The 13,359-nt window shown below is 38.7% G+C and overlaps 1 protein-coding gene across 4 annotated transcripts in view; it reads left to right on the top strand.

The window, feature by feature from the left end:
• The window catches only part of ANO3 (anoctamin 3), a 372,459-nt gene extending 360,060 nt beyond the window's left edge, over positions 1–12,399 (top strand). For all 4 annotated transcript variants that reach the window (XM_055317544.1, XM_055317542.1, XM_055317541.1 and 1 more), the window contains 3 exons: positions 4,138–4,218; positions 4,379–4,484; positions 8,885–12,399. In XM_055317544.1, the coding sequence (XP_055173519.1) occupies positions 4,138–4,218; positions 4,379–4,484; positions 8,885–9,067 (370 nt within the window). In that variant the 3' untranslated portion in view covers positions 9,068–12,399. The remainder of the gene's footprint in view (positions 1–4,137; positions 4,219–4,378; positions 4,485–8,884) is intronic.
• Positions 12,400–13,359: the final 960 nt, after the last annotated feature.

Here is a 13,359-nt window from a genome sequence, read left to right as displayed (position 1 = left end):
GTACTTACCGTGTGCTTATTGGAGGAAATCAAGCGGATAAAAGGGGCGACAGTGCTTTTTAATCAAATAATTTTAGAGTCTCTCTGTGTTTTTACTTGGAAATGCATCACTGGCATCCAAATATTAAAAGCATTGTAATGTATTTAGAAGTTAAGTTCAGAGCTGGAAGAGACATTAGAAATCATGCAATTCAATCTTCTGATTATATATAGATGGGAAAACGGAGGCCTACACTAGTTAATCAATTTGTTACAGGGAATAAAGCTAGTTTGCAAGGAGATACAGAATAGGAGGGAAATGTCAGCTATGTGATAAAGGAATTTTCCAAAGGAATTTATAACAAGAAATTTGAAGGTGCAGAAAACGCTGCCCTGGATCTTTGTCTTTTTTTTGTTGTTGTTGTTGTTATTAAAATTTGAATCCACACTTTAGAGCAGCATTTCTCAACCTCTGTGCTATGGACATTTTAAGCCAGATAATTCTATTTTGAGGATAAGGTGGGGGCTATTTTGTGCATTGTAGGATGTTCAGCAGTATCCTTGGCCTCTCCAGTAGATACAAATAGCAGCTTTCCTACTCCCCAAGTTCTGACAACCTAAAATTGCCTTCAGACATTGCAAAATGTTGCCTAGGGGACAAAACCACCCAGTTTACAACCACTGTTGGGGAGAAATGGGTTTTTCACAGCTTTCCTTCTTGAAAGCAAGTATTAACAAAGAATACAAGACGGGCACGGAGGGGGACACTTGACGGGATGAGCACTGGGTGTTATTCTGTATGTTGGTAAATTGAACACCAATAAAAATTAATTTATAAAAAAAAGAAAGAAAAAAAAAGAAAGAATACAAGAGAGCACTGGACTTGGGGAACAGAAATTGGAGTTTTAGCTGGAGATTAGCCTTAGGTGTGGAAGTAGTGATGGGAGATAAAGTAGTGATAGGTGAAGCCACTTCCCCTCCTACCTCAGGAGCAGCGTTGGGCATGCATCTTCCTTAGATGTAGGGCATGTGCCCCAAGAAGCTGAGCTGTGGTTTAAGATGAAATCCACCCTGAGTTCTACTGATGAACTGATGTATTTCACAGAACACTGAAGTGCCTTTCTGAACAGAAACATCTGTCTTTCAGAGAGAAGTAATAAAGGAATAAAATATATTTTGGAGCCTTGTCAAGGGACTTTAACTTCAAATCAAATGCCCAAGATCATCAATCTGGACCTGTAATAAAGAAACAGTGTCTGAAGTAACATTTTATAAACTCTGAAAGACTATATAAATAAGTTGCTTTTATATTACTAGTGAAAAATCAAAAAAGCCCCTTCTTCTTAATTCAACAAAGTCTAGAAGCAGATTTTAAAGGTTTATAACATGTAGGCATATTTGGCAGCCCTCTTCCTTAGAAGCATTTTTTGCTACTGTCTTTGCTTCCCCCTAGTGGCAGGTGAAAATGAAATTGGCTGGATATGTGTTCTGTTTACTTTTTTTCTTTTCTTTTTTGATATTTTTTTAAAGGGTCTTTAAAATCAGTTAATTAGCGTATAACGTATTGTTGGTTGCAGAGGTGGAGGTCAGTGACTCATCAGTCTTCTGTAATACCCGGTGTTCATTACATCACGTGCCCTCTGTTACATTTCGAGTCCTGGCTTTCAAGTAGATGGCACCTGACACCTTCTCCATATTCATTCAGTGACCAGATATAGAATAACTTCAAGAAGAGATGCGCAGGGCTTGTATGAGGTTGAAGCCACATTCCTAGGGCCATCCTGTTATTTAATTTTTTCCAGATATGCTTAGAAGCTAAACTGGAAGTAGATTCATTCAGATCAGAAATTTTCAGGCCAAAGCAGCAAAAGGACAAAATGGTGATAGAGAGAAGGGTATTGGTAGAGAGCGGTTGAAATGATAAATCATCCCTCTGGGGAAGGAGGGAAGGGAGTGAAACCAGTGTAGTCCTGTACTTAAGAATTCAGAGTTTAGAATGAGATAGATTCACATTAGAATCCAGGTTGTAACAGCTGTTTATCCTGGGCAGATTCTCAACATGAGATCCGCAGGTCTCCTTCAGATTATTTTCATAATAATACTAAGATATTATTTGCTTGCTTTGCCAGATGGTACAAAAGCAACAGTGGGTAAAATGTTCTGTTGGCTTTGCATAATTGTATTCTTCACCATTGTATAGCTACCATTTAAAAAATGCCAGTGAGAAAATTCAGAATGCCCTCGATGAAGCAATAATAATTTAATTATATCAAATCTCCACCCTTGAATAAAGGGCTTCTCAGTATTCTATGTGACAAAATACAAAGTGTGATAAAGCACTTCTGCTACGGGCTAAAGTACAATGATCATCTCAGACAAAAAAAAAAAAACTTGCATGATTGTTGAATTTGCAAACTACTCAATTTTTTTAAAATTTTTATTTATTTATGATAGAGAGAGAGAGAGAGAGAGAGAGAGAGAGAGAGGCAGAGACACAGGCAGAGGGAGAAGCAGGCTCCATGCACCCGGAGCCCGACGTGGGACTCGATCCCGGGTCTCCAGGATCGCGCCCTGGGCCAAAGGCAGGCGCTAAACTGCTGCACCACCCAGGGATCCCCAAACTACTCAATTTTTTAACATGAAACAGTGATTGCCGCGTAAACTATGATTATTCAGACTTGGATATTTAGGAGTCAGTCTTATGAAATGAACAAAACTAGCTTGTCACTTTAGGGAAAATAATTGACAGTAATTATTGCCATTAATAAAGTTCAAGTTTTGAATTGAAAATCAGAATTTTGGATAACTTTATCTACCACTGAGCTTGAAAGGTTCCCAGTACTTACAGATTTTTTTTTCCTAATAAAAGTCAATGGTGATGTTAACAATTATTTTCATAGTCTGTAGTAAAAATATAACAACATTTGGAAGGTCTAGATAATTCAGGAAACAAACATTTCCCAAGTGACCCATACTTAATATTGCAAAATCATGTATAGATAAAATATAAATTCAAAGTACAAGATAGACCGGTGGATTTTAATGTAAAATCCATGTCAAAAGTTTATTGATACTTTAAGACTTCACAGTACAGTTAAACTTTAAGAAATGATCACGGGTAGAAATTTGGTGCAATGTCAATGAAAAAATATCCATAATTACTTGAAATGCTATTAAAATATCTTTTGTTTTAAGTACTTGTCTATGTGAGTCTAGATTCTCTACTTATTCTTCAACCAAAATAATATCCCGCATCAGGTTTAATGCAGAGACAGGAGATCTAGCTCTCTTCTGTTAAGGCAGGCATCAAAGGATTTGCAAACATGTGAAAAACGGTCATTCTTCTCACTACATCCTTTGGAACATATAGCTATTTTTCTTTAAAACTGTGCTATTTATATCAACTTGTAATGGATTTGATAAATTATTTAAATGAATTAGTAGATAAATATTTTCTAAATTTCTCTTTTAATTTCTAATGCATGAAACACCAATATGTGAAACCCTCTGCTAAAAACTCCTTGAAGTCCTCAGTAATTTTTTAAAAATGTAAAAGGTTAGCTGAGATCAAAAACTTTGAAAATGACAGGCTTAGAAGGAAGTTATTTAGTCTCTGTAATAGTTCTTTAATCTATATGATGGAGATGATAATATGTATGTTCTAAGGTTATTATAAAAGTTAACTCTGACCACAATTTAATACCTCACCAACCAAGATAGGGATTTTTACCTTTTTTTTGTGCATTGTCAGTCATCCAGGAATTTTTCTAACAAATTACAGGCCCTCCATAAATATATATTGAATACGTTAATCACAAATACACATGGTGTGATCAATTGGTTGCTTAATTATCATTAACTAGGTGGTATGTTATGCATACATATTTATAAAACACATACTTAGATTTTTAACACAATGCCAAGTGCATAGTAAACACTTAATAAGTGTAAGCCAAAAGAAAGGGGGAAAACAGCCGACAAGAGTAGATTAAGGTAAAATTACGGATTCATGAGAGGAGATAGAGACCTGAGTGACCAGAAATTTATAATTAGAATGGAAGAGTAATAGTATTTATTGAATCCTGTCAGGTGTAATGAAAGAATTGGACTCTAAATTTATGACTCTCTGAATCACATGATACTTTTTTTTTTCTCCCAGTTGTTTAAAGGGATATGTCAACAATAGCCTATCCTTCTTTGACCTGAGCGAGCTTGGTATGGGAAAATCTGGTTATTGCAGGTACTTACTTACAAATTATTGCTTTCATCACCCATCTCCTCCCTCTATATGCCTATGAGCCCATTTCAACTGTCATTTTGAAGTTTGGGCAAATTAAAAACATTTGGGGCCTTTGCACTTTGGTCTCTCTTCCTCAAATTCTTTGTCTTCTGGATTTTAGGTACCGAGACTACAGAGGTCCCCCTTGGAGTTCCAAACCCTATGAGTTCACCTTACAGTACTGGCATATCCTTGCCGCTCGACTGGCCTTCATTATCGTGTTCGAGGTGAGTCACAGGCTGATAAAATCACTACTGGTCAACGCTTTCCCTACTGATACAATAGTTGACTCTTCAGTACATCAGTTCCTCATTGACTTCCAAGAAAGGGCTTGTGTCTCTCACAGTAAAAGGTTTAAATACAGTGAAACTACTCTAAGACATGCAAAGAAGTAAGAGCTGAATGATGTAAGAAGGTAGGTCAGTGGGTATTTATACCAGAAAACTGGGATAAAAGAAGCTGTTAACAGTTGAACTGAAAACATTGAGCCTGTGAGTACCCATATTTTAAAAAAGGAAGATGAGAGAATCTATACTTATTCATGAGGGTAGAGAAACTTTTCTAATCAACTTAATTACAGTTGACCACACGTGTACTTGTATAAGGGACATTGCTTGAAAAATCTTTCCTAAGCTCGATACAGTGAAGCCTTTAGTCCTGGAATATATTGAGTATGCTCTAAGGTGCCACCAAGTTCTATGGAAAAACTTGGAACGCATTTGTTTTTTAGGGAGAGGGGGAAAAAGAAGTATCCATACATAAAACTTCTGGAAAAAGTCTTTTTAAGGCAGACCTGCCTCTCCACTGATCACCAGAAAATACCTCAAATTTTGTAGTGAAACATCCATCATCCGTAAAATGAAATGCTTACATCCAAGGTTTAATCCAGGAAGAAATTCTATTACATAATGACTCTATGAGCCTACAAAAATGTCTACTGATGAAGTGTGACTTTTTACTTTATTAACAGGTAGCATAAGAGGTTAAGGCATATTTCCAATCCACTGATTCTGAAAAGTCTTTTTATTGTGTTTTAAATGTGCACTTTTTTTCTTCTTCATCTTCTTTTGGGAACTCAAGCAACAGACTTTGTCAAATGCCTCGATTCACAGCAACCTGTCATCATGGATACATGTGATTCCCTCCTTATCTTTTCTTCTCCATTCCCCCTTGCTAATTCCATTACCCACCCACTCTAAAAACACCCACTTTCTTTTCTTTAGAAGTTTTTCCACATGTTTATATTTGAATATACATGTATTATATAGTATATAACTGTATTATATATTTACAACTATATCATATATAATAACTATATTATATATGTAATATAGTATTAAATGTTCTATTTTCAAAATTGCTTTGATAGTATTATGTAATAACCCATTTTAATCGCTAACTTTAGTTTTTTTTAGATCTAGAGAGAGATCCATCCATGAAGTCTATCCATATCATTTCTTCTGTCTACTTATATTTGATAGTTCATTGAATTTAAATGCCAAGTCCACTAAGGGTGGGTACTTAGGCCTACAATAATTCTACCTCCATAAATCTCTTATTAGGAATCTTGGACCCGTTACCTTCTAAACATATTTAAGAGTTTTTCAGGAGTATTATACTCAGGTGTGAAATTATTTATATGCATACTCGATTTCACATAATACTGACAGGTTGCTCTCTAAAATTCCCTTCGATTTTCACCAGATTTTCATATTGTCTGAATTTCTAATATTTTGCAATTGGATAAGAGTAAGGTAATATTGTACTTTAAATTTTTTGGTTTAATCTACTTACTTATGATATTGACTATCACTTTTATTACTAGAAAGCCATTTTGGTTTCCTTTTTGTGACTCTATAACTTTGATCTATTTTCGGCTGAGTTTCCAGTTTGTTTGTTACCAAATTTCAAGATTTTCTTATGTGTTCTACTTATTAGTATTTACCAGTTATAAATGCACCAAATAGCTTTTTCTCATCCACAACCTATTAATTTACAAATAATGTATAATTTTGATGTCATCAAGCCCATCGTTATTTTCCTACAAAGGTTTTGGCTTTTTTGTCTAGCTTCTCTAGGAAATTTTCCTATCTCAAGGTCAAAAAGATATTCATTTTGTACTAATAATTTTATAGTCTTACCTATCGCACGTCTTAAAGATATCAGGACTTTTTGTAGAGGGAAAAGCCTATTTTTCTTATTCTCTACATGGTGACATAATTTTTGTACAGCTCTTTACTAATATGTTATTTTTTTTACTGATTTGTAAATCCACCTCTGTAATATTCCAAGTTCCTCTAGAAAGCATGTGCCTGGCCTCAGTGTTCTGATTTCATTACTCTATTTGCCTGTTCCTGTTCACTGCCACACTATTTAAATGCCATGGCTTTGGAATATATATACTCATATCTGGTAAAGCTAGCCACTTCCCTCACCTGCCAAGCTTGCTCTTAGTTCTAAAAATTGCCTTGGCCATTTGGAGTTATTCATCACTCATATAGATTTCAGAGGCCATTTTTCAGACTCCCCCAAATATCATGCAAGGATTATGGTCAGAATCATATTTACAGAAAGCACGTGCTGACTTATTTACATAATCCGTGCTGATTCATTAATAAACATGACATTTATTCAAATCGTTCTTCTATCCCTTAATAGAGTTTTAAAATGTTGTCTTGCTTGTTCATTCTTTCTCATTTCCAAGAACTTTGTAGATATTTTTATTGCTGTTAAAAATACTATCTTAGCCTCCACCAGGATTTGATTGGTATTTGCTGGAATTCTAATGGTCTTTCTTAGATGCGTGTAGCTCCTTGTTTCAGTCTTTCATTGGTTCCAGTCTTCTGTCTGTGAAGTCTGTTAGTTTGTCTTTTCAAAGGATAATACAAGTTGCCAACAGCGACAGCTTTGTCCATGTACTTGGGAGACTTATGCCTCATTTCTCCTGCTTGCCTTGCTGTGTTGTTGGAAATTTCAGCATGGTATCGAATAGCAGTGGTGTGAGCAATTGTGTCTTGTTTCTAACTTCAATATAAATCCTCCCCATTTCTTTCTTTAATTATGATACTTGCTCTAGGTTTGTTGTTTAAGATAAATTCTGCCCATTTAAGAAAATTGTCCTCTGTAACTAGTTACAAGCTTGCCTTGATAAAGGATAATCTTTAGCTTTAAGAAAAAATGGTTCTTAAAAAATAGTGCATCATCTTTGCATATCAGTCTCTCCATGTGAATCAGTTTAAAGGGTCATTTATTATCATTGCATAGCACTCATTGCATATTCTTCACTCAAATTACAACACGTTTTTTATTTTTATTTCTATACTTTTGAGACACATTGCTGGATATTTCTGCGAATATTAAATATTTGATCAGGAAAGAATCTCCTGGTCTACTTTTCTCTGGGAAATAGGACCTGCTTTACCATGATCTACCGTGGAGGGCGGTTTCCTGAGACACTGATGGTAAACCCCATGAAAAGTACCTTGAGTTCTTCCTTTCTGCATAGAGAGACAATTGTCACAAAGTCCTATATGTAAATGGGTTTTTTCCCCACACATCATCTGACTCTCTCAGTATTTCCTTTTCTTTTCTGAGCGATTGAAAGGTCTACTCTCCTCCACAGGCAAAGAGAAAGAATGCATTTATTATCACAGGAGCTGATATTTTAGTGGTGCTAATACTGCACCAAGCCCTTCATGTACAGTTGCTCATTAAGCCTCAGCACCACCTTTAAGAGATACTATTATTGTCATAATTTTAGGGATGAGACACAGCATAGGTGATTTGCGTAAGGGTGACAGCTAGCGGGTGTCAGGGAACGGTTCAGGCACAGGTGGTCTCATTCAGCCTCTGAACTATCAACCATGAACTTATTACCTTTTTGGGTTTTGATCCTGTCTTTTTTATATACAATACCTTTGTCAGTATGTTTTTAAAAATTAATACATTTTTATCAGAAAATAATTCTGCAGTAGAGACAAAATATTTCACAACATCTGAACTTGCTAGAATAGAAATTCCATACAATGCATATGCAGGAAGTTGAGTCCCATGCCAGTGTCACAGACAGACAGTATTCCATGTGCCTCGTACCCTGCAATTGTGATCTATCAGACGTGAGATTTCTCTGGATGCGATCTCTCATCTGTGTATAATCATGCGTGTCACAACAGGATTGTGTATTATATGAGGATTGTATAGACGTGACCTTCAGGTTCATTCAGTGTTTATAAAGTGATATCAACAGGTGGCACCCAAAAGAGGAAAGAATTCTGGTTTCTCCTAATACTGATGTGATGGAAAGCAACAGTGTAGAGGTCTCAATGTAATTTCTGGAAAAAACAAATAATATTCTGGATTCATATTCCATCGTAGTAGTTCCCAAAAGCAGCTACTTAAAAATCTGGATCTCTATTTGGCAGAAGACTGCTCCCCTTTTAATAGTATCCCAATCTTCATTGTCATACATGGAAATAAATTGGTTCTGCATTACAAAAAAAAAAAAAAAAAAGTTCATCCTGAGTTCTGCTGCTTGATTGAAAGGCAAATGCAGCATTGTTTATGACCTGTTTTATAATTGGCCTTCCAGAATCTTTGAAAACTGTACTTTCCCCTCTTAAATTTGCAGCACCTTGTTTTTGGGATCAAGTCATTCATCGCCTACCTGATTCCAGATGTACCAAAGAACCTGTATGACCGAATACGACGGGAGAAGTACTTAGTCCAGGAGATGATGTATGAGGCTGAACTAGAACACTTGCAACAACAACGGAGAAAAAGTGGTCACCCCGTGCACCATGAATGGCCTTAGCTGATGCCTGTTGCCCAGAGGGGCAGTAGCATTAGCGGGAATGACAGCAACTCTAAGTGCTGGGTGGGATCCAGAAGGAAGGCATACCTTGCAAACCATGTGTGTGATATGTTAACTTGGAAATGCGTCGCAGCCATCTCTGGGATTTGGAATATCCAGGCTTCTAGGGAAGAAAAAGCTGACTCATGACCTTAAAAAAGGGTTCGATTGACAGTGCAGGAAGCCAGGATCTAATTCCCAGACCCAGCCTCAGGGAGTTGTGTGTTTGGAGACCTCCACCTTCCGTCATGCAGTGGGACGGGAAGGGTGACAGTGAGGTTTCTAGCGACAGATTTCCATGTAAACATTCCGAAGGCAGGTGTGGGTAGGGGATCACGTGGGCCTCGGTCACATACTCTGGAACCGTAGGCTGAGCTGAGATACTCACAGGAAACCACTTAAATCAGTGCTTGCCTTTGCTGCCAGAAACCCGTGTCCCTTCAGCTTCTAGGTTTGGGGAAATTCCCTTGCTCCCTGCCGAGATGACAAATGTGTGTCCCCAAGGAGTTTATGCTGCTTTACATTGACTGTGCAGTTGAAGAGTTGCACCCCACCCTTCGTAGTCAAACCAAAACCTGAGATTCTAAAAAAAATACCAATCCTTGACATACATCCTATTGCATTGGCTACGTTCAAATGCGTTGTATCACTGGCAGGACTAGTTGTGCTGCCTTTAAAAAAAAAAAAAAAAACTAAATTCTGAGAGAGCCACATACTTTTAAAATATGGGTGTTTATTCCCATATCATTTAGATCACCACTCACCAGGCTTTACGGTGGAAGGCTGTTTGAGAACATCTTTGATTTCTCCCTTTCTGGTTTATCATCACGACTCTCACGGAATCGCAGAGTAACTTGAAATGCTGTAAATATGTTGGTCTCCCTCGTACCTTTGCACGTTGGCGATATGTAATGCAAGTTACATTTTGTGCAGCCCTGAGACCAGTTATGTAGTATGCCGCTGTGACTTTATTCAGGAAAGCAGAAGCCAAATGCTTTGCAGCACTTTACGCTTTTCTAACAATGTGCACTCTTGTTCATGAGCTAATGAAAACAATGCATGAATATAAATTTATATTATTTGTAAAAAAAAAAAATTTTTTTTTTTTGGTTTATTTTCTTTTCATCCACGAAGGGGAGTTTTCTGTTATAGTTTCTTTGGTAGACTGATTTGGTTGGTTTTTAAAAACTCTCTAAAACCAAGATCAAGTCAATTGTGAAAGACGTCATCTTGCTTTGTTGTGGAGTTGCTGTTTCAGCGTCAGCTCCGTGTTATTGTTCACAGACAGATGAAGTGGAAAGGATGCAGCCTCCCAGGAAAGAAAGTCCGGTGGAGGCATAAGCAATGGGAGCAGGAGGGGAAGCAAGAGGAGAGCTGGAGGAAGGGAATGTGGGAGGCATCAAGGCCCCGTTCCTTGGCAAAACAATCCAAGTTAATCTCAGTTTTCCTCCCCTGGGAATTGGGTGGTGAAGCACATACACGCACACATTCACGAATGTACGTGCATATATGATTCATCATCTTTGACCAGTTGGGTTTTTGTTCAATTAAAGAAGCACAGTTATTTCCAAAATGCTTAAGGACCAGAGTAAAGATGGTGGAAATAAAGCCATTTTGTATACCTGCTAGCGGGTCCCCAGGAAGGAAATTATAAAGTTCCTCTAACTGGGAGACTGCTTTTTATCATCCTAATGCTGAAAATATGTTTTTTTTTTTTTTTTTTTTACTTTTTCTTCTTTTACTCCAGGGGAAAGCTGTGATAGGTTATGGTTGTTCCTTGGTTTGCTGATGTCAAAAACATTCACCTTCCTCCTTGGCCTCTGGTTCTGACTGAGCAGGGGGTAGGGCCCCAGACTCCCCCCCCCCCAAGCCTTTGTCATGTGGGACTTGGCCATCAGATGCCTCCGAGGCTCTGTGGGGCCACCTGCATGTTTGTAGCAGCTCATGCCACTAACTACACGGGGGGGGGGGGGGGGTTGAACTCTTCCATTTTTGTAGCATCTGCAGCATTTCCTCTTTCTCGTTAGCTAAATGTATACCATGCCTGAGAATAATTGCTCTGGATGCCTGTCAAGGCCATAAAGGAGCCTGACACTCATGCCTTCCTCAAATTAGGGACACAAGGCAAAGACATTTGCCTTACAGTAGAGCAAAGAAGGAAGATAGCCACGACCCTGAGAACTCTTTCTATTATTTCCGAGTTATTTTGGTATCACCACCATCCGGGTTTAAAATCCTACAGATTGCCTAGAGAAAAAAGCATGAAAAAGGGAACAATATTTTCCATTAAAAAAAAAAAAATTCTAGTACATTGATTTAGACATTGCCTTCCCTGGTAATTTCTGAGACGAATTGGAAAATAGGGAAACAATGAAAAAGTTATCTGGAAATTTCCTTTTGGGACACAAGGCAGTAGAACCCAGCAACGCCTTCGTCTTGTCGACGCAGAGTATTGGCGGGCCCCTCCGGCCCGGGAGTCTTGGATCACTCTTGCTTTCCTTGAGAGACATGTTTTATATCATAGTTTTCATATGAATACAAATGATTTCTCAGAAGATTTATATAGCACACACTCTTCTCAGGAATTCTGAATTCCACGAATGCTGCTTACCTATTTTCATATCCCAGATCGTTGTCTTTTCTAGCAGATGACGAATGCAGCTGTGCATGCAGGCCGCCTCGGCGAGGTGTTCGGGCCGCAGCTCTTCCGGCCCACATGGAGCATCGAGGCCGTGGCCGAGCTCCTCTCCCGCCCTGAGCCCGGGCACGCACTTTTCACACTTTTCTCACTTTTCGATGAAATGCCGCTGAGTGACTGCATGATGAGACGCACCTTCCGAATGATGCATTTTCTTTTGAAATGACTCTTAGCACAACCTGTTGTAGAATGGAATGAAAAGGAACCTTTTCCACGCAATAAATTATGTGATATGATATTTTTCCCTATAATTTGCATGTTACATTTGATCCCGCTTGTTTCTTAACTGTCAGTTCGGAGCGCCTCTGGGGAGGGGGGGGATTGCTCACTCTTCGAGCTCCAAAGGCTGTGGTTTCCCAGTCTTGAGAGCCCTTGTCACACTCCAAGAGAGTTCTGGCTGTGTGTCTTCTGACAAGCTCATGGTCATCATCACGGCATGTGCACATGAAACGTGCAGATGGAGACTCCTACTGATTCTAACAATGCTTTGTTCTAGAAACAGATGGGGGAGGGAGCTTGATGAGCTCTTAAGAAGTCAGTAAGACTTCAATCCTACAGAAGCATTTTCTTTCTTTCACACTTGGGCTGGCTCCACCAAGCACCTTCAACATGGTCTGAGGATAAAAATTTTAGCACCGATAAAGTTCAGGCCAAGGAAGGGGGACGGGTAGGAGCACTCTAGCCAACTGCCAACAAGAGGCTACCAAATTGCCCATTTTCTTTTCTCAATTTGGTCAAAATTGAAAATCCGAAGATCCAGGTTGCTTAACTGATGTGGCCAAATTGATTAGTCTGTCAATTGGAGGCAGGTAGATGGAGGCCCAGGGGTGGTGTGCGTGTGCGTGTGCATGTGCGTGTGTGTCTACACTGTGCAATACCCCCAATGCAGGCCTACTATGGTTATAAAGTGTTTCCACTCCGTTTTCCCCCAAATCACAATATTATAACAGGCTCTAGGAATAGTTGTAGGTTCCATCCAGGGGGCAGGTTACCATCTTAATCTTTCTGGTATTCTCAGTAACTCAGGAGCGAGAACCTTTTAGGAATGGCCTGAAAAACCAAGCTTCTGGTAGAAAGCGGTGAGTTTTCCTCCAGGAGTTTCTATTCAAATTGAAATGTGCCAACAGTACACAGTCCAACTGGAAGATCGATTTGGCTTCAGCTGGAATCATCGATCAGACGAGGTTCCTGCTGCGCAGGATTTATGCATTTGTAATGGTGATAAGTTACCTTCCATTGAACATGCCCTCTGGGTTCATCTGAAAAACCACACTCACAACCACATTCAATATATTTTTTTCTTTCCTAGAAAACACAAGTATTATAGCCACTGTGTTCCAGCCACATCCATATTAAAGCATCTTTTCCAGGGAAGTAAAACGAAAGCAGACGGGTTGATAGACAAGAGCCTCATATTTAGGATCAACTCCAATTTTTTGCATAATCAGATTCTACTCTCTGGGAGAAGAAGCGTGTCCAATAAACCTCACCTTTCTCTATGATGGTACCAGCGTGTGCTCTGGGACCATCCTGGACCCAAGTGCGAGCTTGAGGA

This window comes from Nyctereutes procyonoides, unplaced genomic scaffold, assembly GCF_905146905.1.
Source record: "Nyctereutes procyonoides isolate TBG_1078 unplaced genomic scaffold, NYPRO_anot_genome, whole genome shotgun sequence".
In the NCBI taxonomy this organism is placed as follows: domain Eukaryota; kingdom Metazoa; phylum Chordata; class Mammalia; order Carnivora; family Canidae; genus Nyctereutes; species Nyctereutes procyonoides.
This window is presented reverse-complemented; position numbering and strand designations above follow the sequence as displayed.